The following is a 15645-nucleotide window of genomic DNA, read 5'->3' on the forward strand; positions in this document are numbered from 1 at the left end:
GAAGTGGCAGGGGGTGGGAGGTTGGGGTACCAGGTGGTGGGTATTATAGAGGGCACAGATTGCATGGAGCACTGGGTGTGGTAAAAAAATAATGAATACTGATTTTCTGAAAATAAATAAATTAATTTAATTTTTAAAAAATCAATTCACAGAAATCAGTTGCACTTCTCTACACCAACAACAAGACAGAAGAAAGAGAAATTAAGGAGTCAATCCCATTTACAGTTGCACCCAAAACCATAAGATACCTAGGAATAAACCTAACCAAAGAGCCAAAGAATCTATACTCAGAAAACTATAAAGTACTCATGAAAGAAATTGAGGAAGACACAAGGAAATGGAAAAAATGTTCCATGCTCCTGGATTCAAAGAAAAAATATTGTGAAAATGTCTATGCTACCTAAAGCAATCTACACATTTAATGCAATCCCTATCAAAATCCCATCCATTCTTTTCAAAGAAATGGAACAAATAATCCTAAAATTTGTATGGAACCAGAAAAGACCTTGAATAGCCAAAGGAATATTGAAAAAGAAAGCCAAAGTTGGTGGCTTCACAATTCCGGACTTCGAGCTCTATTACAAAGCTGTCATCAACAAGACAGTATGGTACTGGCACAAAAACAGACACACAGATCAATGGACCAGAATAGACAGCCCAGAAATAGACCCTCAACTCTATGGTCAACTAATCTTTGGCAAAGCAGAAAAGAATGTCCAATGGAAAAAAGACAGCCTCTTCAACAAATGGTGTGGAGAAAATTGGACAGTCACATGCAGCAAATTGAAATTGGAAAATTTCCTTACACCACACATGAAAGTAGACTCAAAATGGATGAAAGACCTCAATGTGAGAAAGGAATCCATCAAAATCCTTGAGGAGAACACAGGTAGCAACCTTTTTTTTTTTTCTTTTTTTTTTCTTTTTTTTTTTTCTTTTTTTTTAATTTTTTCAATTTATTTATTTTCAGCATAACAGTATTCATTATTTTTTCCTCTTTGACCTCACCCTCAGCAACTTCTTCCTAGGAACATCACCAAAGGCAAGGGAAGCAGGGGCAAAAATGAACTATTGGGATTTCATCAAGATCAAAATCTTTTGCACAGCAAAGAAAACAGTTAACAAAACCAAAAGACAACTGACAGAATGGGAGAAGATATTTGCAAACAACATATCAGATAAAGGGCTAGTATCCAAAATCTATAAAGAGCTTAGCAAACTCAACACCCAAAGAACAAATAATCTAATCAAGAAATGGGCAGAGGATATGAACAGACATTTCTGCACAGAAGACATCCATATGGCCAACAGACACATGAAAAAGTGCTCCATATCACTCGGCATCAAGGAAATACAAATCAAAACCACAATGAGATACCACCTCACACCAGTCAGAATGGCTAAAATTAACAAGTCAGGAAATGACAGATGCTGGCAAGGATGCAGAGAAAGGGGATCCCTCCTACACTGTTGGTGGGAATGCAAACTGGTGCAACCACTCTGGAAAACAGCATGGAAGTTCCTCAAAATGTTGAAAATAGAGCTACCCTACTACCCAGCAATTGCACTACTGGGCATTTACCCTAAAGATACAAACATAGTGATCCGAGGGGGCACGTGCACCTAAATGTTTATAGCAGCAATGTCCACAATAGCCAAACTATGGAAAGAACCTAGATGTCCATCAACAAATGAGTGAATAAAGAAGTAGTGGTATATATATACAATGGAATGCTATGCAGCCATCAAAAGAAATGAAATCTTGCCATTTTCAATGATGTGGATGGAACTAGAGGGTATCATGCTTAGCAAAATAAGTCAATCAGAGAAAGACAACTATCATATGATCTCCCTGATATGAGGAAGTGGAGATGCAACATGGGGGGTTTGGGGGGTAGGAAAAGAATAAATGAAACAAGATGGGATTGGGAGGGAGACAAACCATAAGTGACTCTTAATCTCACAAAACAAACTGAGGGTTGCTGAGGGGAGGGTGATCGGGAGAGGTGGGTGGAGTTATGGACATTGGGGAGGGTATGTGCTATGGTGAGTGCTGTGAAGTGTGTAAACCTGGCGATTCACAGACCTGTACCCCTGGGGATAAAAATACATTATATGTTTATTAAAAAAATTTAAAAAATTTTTTAAGTTATGAAATAAAGAGATTTTCACATATAAAAAGCTAAAAACATTTGCCATGAGAAGAACTAGGCCATAACAAATCATAAAAGATCAATGGATTATTAAAATAATAATATCCTGGTTATACTATTTTTTCCTGGCTATACTAGTTTTTCAAGATGCCACTATCTTGGGAAACTAGTAAAAGATATACAGGCTCTCTCTGAGGTATCTCTCTTTATTAGGGTCTACAATGGAAAAAACCACACAGAAGAAAGAATGGATAAAAATAAAAATGTAAATATACAGGTAAATCTAAGTCAACATCTGCAAAATCAGTAATAGTCATATAGTATGGGGTTTTAACAAAATATAGAGCCTAAAAATATAGATTAAAATGTCATACTAGGGGCACCTGGGTGGCTCAGTGGGTTAAGCCTCTGCCTTCAGCTCAGGTCATGATCTTAGGGTCCTGGGATTGAGTCTTGCATGGGGCTCTCTGCTCAGCAGGAGCCTGCTTCCTCCTCTCTCTCTCTCTCTCTGCCTACCTCTCTGCCTACTTTTGATCTCTCTCTGTCAAATAAATAAGTAAAATCTTTTTTAAAAAATAATAAAAAATAAAATGTCATACTAATTGAGATATGAAATGGAGATAAAGCTCTATATTTCCTTTACTGACTGAGAGAAGGGTAAAGATACTAAGTAACTATAGACTTTGATCATTTTTTGTGTACCTAACAACTAACTAAGCCTCAAAATTAACAAAATAAAAATTGGTAGACTTATTAAGAAAGATAGTTAAGGGCGCCTGGGTGGCTCAGTGGGTTAAGCCGCTGCCTTCGGCTCAAGTCATGATCTCAAGGTCCTGGGATCGAGTCCCACATCGGGCTCTCTGCTCAGCAGGGAGCCTTCGTCCCTCTCTCTTTCTCTGCCTGCCTCTCCGTCTACTTGTGATTTCTCTCTGTCAAATAAATAAATAAAATCTTTAAAAAAAAAAAAAAAGAAAGAAAGAAAAAAAGATAGTTAAGCAGTGCCTGGGTCACTCAGTCAGTTAAGCATCTGCCTTTGGCTCAGGTCATGATCCGTGGGTCCGGGATCCAGCCCTGCATCTGGCTCCCCACTCAGCAGGGAGTCTGCTTCTCCTTCTCCCTCTGCCTCTCTGGCCACTCATGCTCTCTTTCAAATAAATAAATTAAATCTTTAAAAATAAAATAAAATCTTGGTGGAATTTTTTAGCCATGAAGTCAAAGTAAGACAAGACAAAAAATATATAGACTTAAGGCACAAGATTAAAATCTGGACTTAATAAAAATACAGAAATATACCACACCCAACAAATCCAAAATTCACTTTCTTTTCAAGAACAAACAAACAACAAAAAAGAAAAAAAGAATGTTTTAGAATAACAGGACCAAAATGAAAATCTCAAGAAATCTCAAAAGATTGGAAATAGGGATTTGTTCTCTGACCACAGTGTACTTAAACCAGAAATCAATATAAAAATACAACCAGAAAACAGTAATATGCTTGAAATTTTTTATGATTTTATTTACTTATTTATTTATTTGAGAGAGAGAGAGAGCACAACTGGGGGAAGGTGCAGAGAGAGAGAGTCTCAAGAAGACTTCCCACCGAGCATGGAGCCAGAGCCGGGACTGGAGATTACATCATGAGCTGAAATCAAGAGTCGGAGTTTAACGGATTGAGCCACCCAGGCATTCCTGTTTGAAAATTTTTAAACGCACTCCTGAATAATCTTGATATATGTCTGTAACAAACCTTACATACTCCATAGCATGTGTATATAAAAATGCTCACTGTAGCATATACAGAATTTCCCTGAAATGGAAACAACCTTAATTTCTATCAGTAGTAAAATGCATAAATCATTTTAATGGTAAACTCATACATGCTGTTGCATGTGTTTAGAAAGTATCTTAGATGTTTCCTGGCTGGCATTAATAATGTAAGTTTTTGCAGGGGCACTGAGTGCACCTGAAGCAAGGTCCATGACTCCCAGGATCCTGAGCAAAGTGAGCACAATTAGCAAGAAAAGATCATGTTGGTGTTGAGACTGAGGGAAATCCCATTGCCCAAAATAAAATATTGGCATAAAAGGCTCACAGGTGATGTCAGGAGGAAGGCCTGGGAGTGGGATATGAGTGGGTGGTATAACAATGAAACCAAAGGCCTAACAGGAGTGACTGTTTTGACAGAACATCTTGTATGTAGAGGTTTCTATTTATAAGGTGCTAGTAAGCCCAATGATCAGGACAAAGCAAGGGGTCCTAAGTGTCAGAAGTTGAGCATAACTGAGGTTGCTGAAGGCAGTGAGAGTCAGTGATCAGATCATATACTGCTCTGTAAATTTAGCAAGGTTTCTTTAAGAAAGCCTTTATTCCACTCTCTAAGGCCTGCAGCCTGAGACTGGTAAACTGGGTGGGGAGGAAACAGTGGGGAGTTTTAATGAATGCTGTTTCAAGAGCCCAGCATTGTCTATTTTCAGAAGTGAATAAGTGCCTAGTTTAATATTAGTAATGTCTGGAACTCTAAAGTGAATAAGTGTCTTGTTAATGCTCCTGTTAAGGCTTCACTGGTAACATGTCTGGAAGGATAGATGAGTAATAGTCCCATCTAAGTGTCCACCATGGTCAGAGAATAGTACATAGAGGGAGTCAGTGACCCCATAAAATCTTTTTACCATTGCCTAATGGATAGTCCCCAGGGACACAAGTCTTGTCAACTGTATAGACAGTGGCACATTTTCCCACATGCGGTACATGAGTCAGTCACTACATTACTCAGGACTGAGGAGGAGATTCTCTTTCATTTTTTTTTTCTGGATAGTTTTTTTTTATTTATTTTTTATTTCTTTTCAGCATAACAGTATTCATTATTTTTGCACCACACCCAGTGCTCCATGCAATCCATGCCCTCCCTAATACCCACCACCTGGTACCCCAACTTCCCATCCCCCGCCCCTTCAAAACCCTCAGATTGATTTTCAGAGTCCATAGTCTCTCATGGTTCACCTCCCCTTCCAATTTACCCCAACCCCCTTCTCCTCTCTAACTCCCCATGTCCTCCATGCTATTTGTTATGCTCCACAAATAAGTGAAACCATATGATAATTGACTCTCTCTGATTGACTTATTTCACTCAGCATCATCTCTTCCAGTCCCGTCCATGTTGCTACAAAAGTTGGGTATTCATCCTTTCTGATGGAGGCATAATACTCCATAGTGTATATGGACCACATCTTCCTTATCCATTCATCCGTTGAAGGGCATCTTGGTTCTTTCCATAGCTTGGCGACCGTGGCCATTGCTGCTATAAACATTGGGGTACAGATGGCCCTTCTTTTCACGACATCTGTATCTTTGGGGTAAATACCCAGGAGTGCAATGACAGGGTCATAGGGAAGTTCTATTTTTAATTTCTTGAGGAATCTCCACACTGTTCTCCAAAGAGGCTATACCAACTTGCATTCCCACCAACAGTGGAAGAGGGTTCCCCTTTCTCCACATCCCCTCCAACACATGCTGTTTCCTGTCTTGCTAATTTTAGCCATTCTAACTGGTGTAAGGTGATATCTCAATGTGGGGTTTTTTTTTTTCCTGCTTAAAGTTTTATCTTTTACTGATAACTTTCCTTCTTTATTTAACATTCTTTTTTTTAATCAAGGACATTATTTTTACAAAGTTGTATTTATAGCAGCATTTGTTATATTTATCTGATTTTAAAGTGTTTCTTAAGGGGTGCCTAGGTGGCTCAATGGGTTAAAGCCTCTGCCTTCAGCTCAGGTCATGATCCCAGGGTCCTGGGATCGAGCCCCACATCGGGCTCTCTGCTCAGCAGGGAGCCTGCTTCCACCTCTCTCTCTGCCTGCCTTTCTGCCTACTTGTGGTCTCTGTCTGTCAAATAAATAATTAAAATCTTTTAAAAAAATAAAGTGTTTCTTAAGGTGATTTTTTCCTCATTATTCTTTTTTTTTCAGCATAACAGTATTATTATTTTTCACCACACCCAGTGCTCCATGCCCTCTATAATACCCACCACCTGTTACCCCAACCTCCTACCCCCCCACCACTTCAAACGCCTCAGATTGTTTTTCAGAGTCCATAGTCTCTCATGATTCACCTCCCCTTCCAATTTACCCCAACCCCCTTCTCCTCTCTAACTCCCCATGTTCTCCATGCTATTTGTTATGCTCCACAAATAAGTGAAACCATATGATAATTGACTCTCTCTAATTGACTTATTTCACTCAGCATCATCTCTTCCAGTCCCATCCATGTTGCTACAAAAGTTGGGTATTCATCCTTTCTGATGGAGGCATAATACGCCATAGTGTATATGGACTACATCTTCCTTATCCATTCATCCGTTGAAGGGCATCTTGGTTCTTTCCACAGTTTGGCGACCGTGGCCATTGCTGCTATAAACATTGGGGTACAGATGGCCCTTCTTTTCACGACATCTGTATCTTTGGGGTAAATACCCAGGAGTGCAATGGCAGGGTCATAGGGAAGTTCTACTTTTAATTTCTTGAGGAATCTCCACACTGTTCTCCAAAGAGGCTGCACCAACTTGCATTCCCACCAACAGTGGAAGAGGGTTCCCTTTCTCCATATCCCCTCCAACACATGTTGTTTCCTGTCTTGTTAATTTTGGCCATTCTAACTGATGTAAGGTGATATCTCAATGTGGTTTTAATTTGAATCTCCCTGAGGGCTAGTGATGATGAACATTTTTTCATATCTCTGATAGCCATTTGTATGTCTTCATAGAAGAAGTGTCTGTTCATATCTTCTTCCCATTTTTTGGTATGTTTGCCTGTTTCGTGTGTCTTGAGTTTGAGGAGTTCATTATAGATCCTGGATATCAACCTTTTGTCTGTACTGTCATTTGCAAATATCTTCTCCCATTCCGTGTGTTGCCTCTTTGTTTTGTTGACTGTTTCCTTTGCTGTGCAGAAGCTTTTGATTTTGATGAAGTCCCAAACGTTTATTTTCGCTTTTGTTTCCTTTGCCTTTGGAGACATATCTTGAAAGAAGTTGCTGTGGCTGATATCGAAGAGATTACTGCCTATGTTCTCCTCTAGGATTCTGATGGATTCCTGTCTCATGTTGAGGTCTTTTATCCATTTTGAGTTTATCTTTGTGTACGGTGTAAGAGAATGGTCGAGTTTCATTCTTCTACTTATAGCTGTCCAGTTTTCCAAGCACGATTTATTGAAGAGACTGTCTTTTTTCCACTGTATATTTTTTCCTGTTTTGTCAAAGATTATTTGCCCATAGAGTTGAGGGTCTATATCTGGGCTCTCTACTCTGTTCCACTGGTCTATGTGTCTGTTTTTACGCCAGTACCATGCTGTCTTGGTGATCACAGCTTTGTAGTAAAGCTTGAAATCAGGCAGCATGATGCCCCCAGTTTTATTTTTGTTTTTCAACATTTCCTTAGCGATTCATTCTTCTGAGGACCTCAGGGCAGTGGCTTCTCTGTGGCCTGATATTTCATGGGCCCACCAGTCTAAAGTTAGATCAGATCTGAGGTTGTCTAATATGTGTCTCAGAAATCAAAGCCCATCTATCTCCCTGTGCATTGCAATAAGCCCCTGAAAAGTGAATTTTAGTATGTGGAGAATATGTGTGGGCTTGATTTGTATTTTGGGTATCTGGGAGACAAGAAATTCCCAAAGTTCTTTACCCCAACAGAGAGGGGGGAACACCTTTGATAAGGAATTATTGTTGCTGCCATTAGTCAGACCAGATGACCATACCATTGACAATGGCCTAGAGTCTATAAAAATGTGAAGAAGAGACAAAGTGTTGGCCAGGACACCCTCTAGTGCTAAGATAACTGCTGAACATGGGTCCCATCCTTGATTAGGGATGTCCCAGTTTAGGGAATGGGATGCGGCAGCTCTTCAGTGGCTCTATCAAGCATGACAGTGGTGTTGACACCTATAACAACTATAGACTCCCTCTCCTAATCATTCAGTTCACAACATGGGGGTCCCTAAGTAGCCAGCAGATATGGGAGAGGGGTGACCTCTTGGCACCATTGCATCTAGCAAAGGACTGAGGACCTACAGGTGGGATATGCCAGAGGGCCCAGTTTGGCTTCATAATTAATATTTTCCTTTTCCTAATGAGGCCCCTACGGTCATGCCAACTTTGTGGAGTGCTGTCTCAATGACCAAAGGCAAGACAGACAACTGGGTTCAGATAATCACAAGCTCAGGACCTGTGAAAGCATTTATCTCAAGAAGAGCCCACTATACAACCAACAGTTGCCATCCTGATGGTGTGTTGATTCAGCCAAGGAAAGCAGTTTCTTGCATCAGAAGCCCATGAACAATTTATGGCCACTGTGGTGGATCCAGAAACTCTGGAAGGAATGCAAAGAGGTTGTTGAAGTCTCTACAGTGAAGGAGCTTCTGGGTGGAAACCAATGGGAGTGCCTATTTGACTGCAATTTAGACAGACTCTACAGCTTTTTGTCATTGGATGGCCCATTCAAAGTGAGCCAATTTGTGAGTAACAGCATAATGAATTTAAAGAAAGTTTGTGAATGAAGAAGATATCACCTTTGAAACCCAAATAAACCACTAAATTTTGAGTCTACTCTAAAATAGTAAGGGCTGATGTCAATGAAGAGTTGGTTCCTTCCTGAACCAGGTATGGATCATCCCTGGGCTGACAAGTCATGTCCGGAGATTCTACTGTAATAGAAGTACCTTGAATTTTGCAGCATGCAGTGGCTTATCCCGATTGGAAAGTTTGAATATCCTTGCAGAAGGATGTTATCAATATAATGTCATACCTGTGTTCTTGGAATAAGTTGAACATGGTTAAGATCTATAAAGGTGTGGGCATTGGCAAGGCTCCCCAAATATCTCATGGGGAGATAAATAAAATGTATCATTTCTTCAAAAATAAAGAACTATTTATAGAGTAGAACATATCAACCAAATCCACAACAGTATAATATTTTCCAGTTGCTGATTCCTATTATTTCAGTAAAATTAGGCATGCAGATCTTAATGGAGGCCATGATGGCATTAAGATTATGGTAATTCACTGTGAAGTGAATTCATTTATTTCAGGTTTGAACACTGGGTTATTAAAAGGAGAGATAATAGGAAGAATGAGTAGGCCAGGCACACCAATCCCCAGGGATCTCGCTCTGTCACTCTAAACTTCACAAGCATCATGTCTCCAGCAGCTTCTCTCAAGGAACCCGTTATCATGGTCTCTCTGGACCATCTCTCCTCAGCCATATGTTTACAACTTGTTCTCAAAGTTGTCAACAATTGAGGTTCATGTGAAGCATTTAAACTTAAGTCCACAGGGCATGCTTAGCTTCTTCGGGAAATCGATTCCCACGTGTCTATTCAAAAGAGCAGATAAAATCTGTGTCGCTCTGCCTAACATAGAAACTGCAGAGAAGGCCAAGCCTTGCCTTCTGACTTCAAAATAACCTCCTTTAGCATAAAAATATTAAGGAATTTTCTATCTATCAAATTCCACTCTTCTAATTCTATCATTGCTGGAGGTGGGTTATTTTTTTTTTAAGATTTTCATTTATTTATTTGACAGACAGAGATCACAAGTAGGCAGAGAGGCAGACAGAGAGGGAGAAAGGGAAGCAGGCTCCCTGCTGAGTGGAGAGCCCAATGTGGGGTTCAATCCCAAGACCTTGAGATCATGAACCGAGCTGAAGGCAGAGGCTTTAACCCACTGTGGCACCCAAGTGCCCTGCTGGGAGGTGGGTTATTTATTTGTTTTTCTTTCTTATTATATATGTGAAGAACTGTGTCTCTCAGAATCTATTATTGAATTCTGGTTTGGATTCATAGAATGGAAGGTAATACGCTTTCTAGGCAAGCCCCAAACACTTGGGTATTTTCGTTAAGAGAAGAGTGAAATGTTTACCTGTGGAATCTAAGAAATAAAACCAACTAAGCAAAAGAGAAACAGACTCATAGATACAAGAGTGAGCTGATGGTTACCAGAGTGCGGAGAAGCTGGGGAGAGGGAAGCAAAATAGTTCGTGAAGAGGATTAAGTGGTACAAACATCCAGTTATAAAATAAATAAGTCACAGGGATATAATGTACAACATAAGTGATAATCAATAATGTTCTAATGGCTTTTATGATGGCAGATAGTAACGAGACCTATTGTGTTGGCCATTTCATAATGCATAAAAATATCAAATCACTATGTTGCATACAGAAAACGAATGTAATATTGTATGTCAATTATAATTCAATTTCTTAAAATAAATAAATAAATAAATAACCACCTATGGCTAGTGACTCCAACAACAAAAAGAGAGAGAAGGGCAGAATGTTGATGGGAAGCCAATAGACAGCATGTTAAATTTGATACTACTCAGAGACTAATATGGCACATCTCACCTTTGATTCACCTCTTAGGAACAACATCCCACTGCAGTCATTTAAATTGTCAAGGGCATGAGCACTGTATGTTTTTAAAGTCACTGATGTTATTATCCTATAAATGTGGATCATGAAGTCAATCAATTGTGAAAATCAGGATGAAAATGCAGTACTTGCCGAAGACCACAGGTTAGTACAAACAGGGAAGGAAGGGCTGAAGGCAAATCCAGGTCAAAGTTTAATATCACTTTGTGCCTCCAACAGCTGTATGTAATAATAGGGAGATTGACAAGGATTCCAAGGATATGATTTTTTCTAACTTGTATGCATGTGAATTAGATGGGTCTTTTCTATTGCCTTTGCCTCCGAATCACAAAAATCCAAATATGCACATAGGACACCACCACTAAAGTTTCCTTCTTGGGGGATTACCAATTTATCTATAAAGGACTCTTCTTGTGGAAAACACGAATGTCCCTTTTCCTGGTTTCTATATGCCAAGAATAGAGAACAGGAAATGTTTAGGCATGATAAACTGTCATCCTTACTTTGCCACTGAGGACTCATTAAGACAGCAAAATCCACTCTGAGGTGCTGCCTGTGGATATTTCAAAATCTCTATTCTCAGAGATATATCCCAAATCTACCTATAAGACCTGGAACATGACAGAGAGATATATAAGAAAATTCTAATTAATGTGATATATTGACACCAGAGCCTTGTTCCTATAGTCAAAAATGCTCACAATATAATATGAGAGAGTACTAAATCAAAGATCTTAAAGATCTATTACAAATGTATGCTTCCAAAGAAATAGGGGTAGAGGAAAAAAAATCATTTATGCATCAAAACCTTCAACCATATCCATGTGAGGAATGTCCTAATGGTTGCTGAAACAAGGAATTCAGATTTGGACAACAATGGAGATGAGGATCTATGGCAGGAAGCCAGTGAAACATCAAATACTACAGGTAAGGGGGAAAAGCACAATGAGGGGAAAGGGAAGCACAGAAAACAGAATCTGATAAAAAATAGTTCTACTAAGAGCAAAGAAGTATGAAAATTAACAGAGTCAGAGGAAAGTGGCTTAAATATTCAGATTTTGTAAACATTTTGGGATTGAAGAATAGGTTCAAAAATGTTATTCTTCTGAAAAAAAAATGAGTAACTGTTCTGTAATAGAGTCTGGTAAGTGTCTGGGAATATATCAACTTGGCGAATTAAAAAGACTTTAGGAATAAGGTCATAGAAGATAATTAGGTTTCGATGGAGCCAAGGCCAGTGTAATGTGATGCTGGTTTATATCAACTGCATAGAGAGGAATATATGATATGACTCATTAGGTTCAGCTTTGTCTCTCCTACCCTGAGAAACTTGAGTTTTCATCACTCACCTCTCTCCTTCAGATCTCCTAAAAGTCAACCATGAAAAACAGGACGTTGACTGAATTTATTCTGTTGGGCTTCACAAATCAACCTGAGGTCCAGGCTGTGATATGCATCTTTCTGTTCCTCATCTACATGATAAGTGTCCTAGGAAATCTGACTATCATCATTCTCACTCTAGTAGACCCTCACCTCCAGACCCCCATGTATTTCTTCCTCCGGAATTTCTCCTTCTTAGAAGTTTCCTTCACATCCATTTTTATTCCCAGATTTCTGACCAGCGTGACAACAGGAAATAAAGTCATCAGTTTTGCTGGATGTTTCATTCAATATTTTTTTGCTATATTTCTTGGGGCAACAGAGTTTTACCTCTTGGCTTCTATGTCCTATGACCGCTATGTTGCCATCTGCAAACCCCTGCATTACCTGACCATCATGAGCAACAGGGTCTGCATACAACTCGTGTTCTCTTCCTGGCTGGGAGGATTACTAGCTATCTTACCCCCAATCATCCTGATGAGCCAGGTAGATTTCTGTGCTTCCAATGTTGTGAATCACTATTTCTGTGACTATGGGCCCCTTCTGGAGCTGGCCTGCTCAGACACAAGCCTCCTAGAAGGGATGGTCCTCTTCGTGGCAGTTGTGACTCTGGTGGTTACTCTACTGCTAGTGACATTTTCTTACACATTCATTATCAGGACCATTTTGAGGATCCCTTCTGCCCAGCAAAGGACAAAGGCTTTTTCCACATGTTCCTCCCACATGATTGTCGTCTGCCTCTCCTATGGCAGCTGCATGTTTATGTATATTAATCCCTCTGCAAAAGAAGAAGGTGCCTTCAACAAAGGAATGGCTGTGCTCATTACCTCAATTACTCCCTTGTTAAACCCCTTCATTTATACTCTAAGAAATCAGCAAGTGAAGCAAGCATTCAAAGACACCATCAAAAAGATTGTGAAGCTTTAAAACACAATACGTTTCCATGAAAAATATATTGCACATACTAAATGGGTACTAAGTGTTTTCTATGTCTCAGATGCTGAACTGGCCCTTGAGGATAAATATAGAAATGACATAGGTCCTAAGTTCAAGGAATCTGCAGCCTAGTATGGCAGAAAGATATTAAACTGTAAATTCATGTAGTAAGTTTACCAAAAATAAAACAAGGTAAGTGCTATTAGGGAGCAAGAATGAGAATCCATAAAAAGAACAGTTGGAGGGAGTTAATTATTTTCCAGAAATGACCCGAAATTTAAAAGGCAAAAGACATTGTTTATTTAGAAGAGTGGAAGAATAAGAATTTAGAATGAGAAGAAGGGACCATCAAGAAGGTATTATTTAATTACAAGCTCCAGAGTCAGTGGACATTGGTGAGTCAAGAGAAGTTCTGAGAAAGGAAGTTATATCCTCAGCATTATTTTGAAGGAAATCTGGCATTGGCATTGCTCTTCCTCAGCGAGCCCTGGAGACTATGCTTTGGACAAGGTGTAAATAATTTTGATTCTCCTCCTCTTTGTCATTCATCTTTCAATTGTAGCCATTACAAATTTCATCCTTCCCTAAGGGAAAATTAAAAGGATATACATTTGGTCCACTTCTCTCCAAATGAGAGAACCCTCAAGATTTTGTCAACTTCCATATCCACTCTCCAGAAGCTGTGGATAGAACAGGCTTCTAGAGCCAAGGTTAAAAACCTTCTGCTTCTAGACAGGATCTATTGTTGCTTTTCTAGCTAGGATCATTTTAAGTTAATGGCTGGGATCTCCCAGTCTCAATCTCTCTCTCTCTCTCTCTTTCTCTTTCTCTTTCTCTCTTTGGTAGTTTCTGGTGATTCATTCTTTCCTCTTGTAATTTTATTTTCATGTTTGTTTACTTTTGTTAACTATTAGAAAGGTCAAATCCTATGATATGACTCCATTCTTTTATCTTTTCTCCAAGTTTTTTGGTTTATAATATAAGCTGCGGATGCCTGTTTTGTAAACAAATAATGCATATAAAATATAATATGGTTTTATATTTAGGGTGCCTGGGTGGCTCAGTGGGTTGGGCCTCTGCCTTCGGCTCAGGTAGTGATCTCAGGTAGGTCCTGGGATCGAGTCCTGCATCGAGCTCTCTGCTCAGCAAGGAGCCTCCTTCCTCCTCTCTCTCTCTCTGCCTGCCTCTCTGCCTACTTGTGATCTCTCTCTGTCAAATAAATAAATAAGATCTTTAAAAATAATATGGTTTTAAAATAATTCTAAAATTTATATGGAACCAGAAAAGACCTCGAATAGCCAAAGGGATATTGAAAAAGAAAGCCAACGTTGGTGGCATCACAATTCCGGACTTCAAGCTCTATTACAAAGCTGTCATCATCAAGACAGCATGGTACTGGCACAAAAACAGACACATAGATCAATGGAACAGAATAGAGAGCCCAGAAATAGACCCTCAACTCTATGGTCAACTAATCTTCGACAAAGCAGGAAAGAATATCCAATGGAAAAAAGACAGCCTCTTCAATAAATGGTGCTGGGAAAATTGGACAGCCACATGCAGAAAAATGAAATTGGACCATTTCCTTACACCACACACAAAAATAGACTCAAAATGGATGAAGGACCTCAATGTGCAAAAGGAATCCATCAAAATCCTTGAGGAGAACACAGGCAGCAACCTCTTCGACCTCTGCCACAGCAACATTTTCCTAGGAACAACCCAAAAGGCAAAGGAAGCAAGGGAAAAAATGAACTATTGGGATTTCATCAAGATCAAAAGCTTTTGCACAGCAAAGGAAACAGTTAACAAAATCAAAAGACAACTGACAGAATGGGAGAAGATATTTGCAAATGACATATCAGATAAAGGACTAGTGTCCAGAATCTATAAAGAACTTAGCAAACTCAACACCCAAAGAACAAATAATCCAATCAAGAAATGGGCAGAGGACATGAACAGACATTTCTGCAAAGAAGACATCCAGATGGCCAACAGACACATGAAAAAGTGCTCCATATCACTCGGCATCAGGGAAATACAAATCAAAACCACAATGAGATATCACCTCACACCAGTCAGAATGGCTAAAATCAACAAGTCAGGAAATGACAGATGCTGGCGAGGATGCGGAGAAAGGGGAACCCTCCTACACTGTTGGTGGGAATGCAAGCTGGTGCAACCACTCTGGAAAACAGCATGGAGGTTCCTCAAAATGTTGAAAATAGAACTGCCCTATGACCCAGCAATTGCACTATTGGGTATTTACCCTAAAGATACAAACGTAGTGATCCAAAGGGGCACGTGCACCCGAATGTTTATAGCAGCAATGTCCACAATAGCCAAACTATGGAAAGAACCTAGATGTCCATCAACAGATGAATGGATCAAGAAGATGTGGTATATATACACAATGGAATACTATGCAGCCATCAAAAGAAATGAAATCTTGCCATTTGTGACAACATGGATGGAACTAGAGCATATCATGCTTAGCGAAATAAGTCAAGCAGAGAAAGACAACTATCATATGATCTCCCTGATATGAGGAAGTGGTGATGCAACATGGGGGCTTAAGTGGGTAGGAGAAGAATCAATGAAACAAGATGGGATTGGGAGGGAGACAAACCATAAGTGACTCTTAATCTCACAAAACAAACTGAGGGTTGCTGGGGGGAGGGGGTTTGGGAGAAGGGGGTGGGATTATGGACATTGGGGAGGGTATGTGCTTTGGTGAGTGCTGTGAAGTGTGTA

The 15645-nt window shown here is 39.6% G+C and overlaps 1 protein-coding gene across 1 annotated transcript; it reads left to right on the forward strand.

Moving 5' to 3' along the window:
• The first annotated feature begins 11955 nt into the window (after nt 1-11955).
• Nucleotides 11956-12882, forward strand: LOC116592493 (olfactory receptor 6C4-like). Its single transcript, XM_032345681.1, has one exon. It carries the CDS (start codon nt 11956-11958, stop codon nt 12880-12882), a length of 927 nt encoding a protein of 308 aa, XP_032201572.1.
• Nucleotides 12883-15645: the final 2763 nt, after the last annotated feature.

This window comes from Mustela erminea, chromosome 6, assembly GCF_009829155.1.
Source record: "Mustela erminea isolate mMusErm1 chromosome 6, mMusErm1.Pri, whole genome shotgun sequence".
NCBI classification, from domain to species: Eukaryota; Metazoa; Chordata; class Mammalia; order Carnivora; family Mustelidae; genus Mustela; species Mustela erminea.

Excerpts from the sequence above, each read along its gene's own strand:
- LOC116592493 (XM_032345681.1), top strand. The coding sequence starts at position 11,956 with ATGAAAAACAGGACGTTGACTGAATTTATTCTGTTGGGCTTCACAAAT.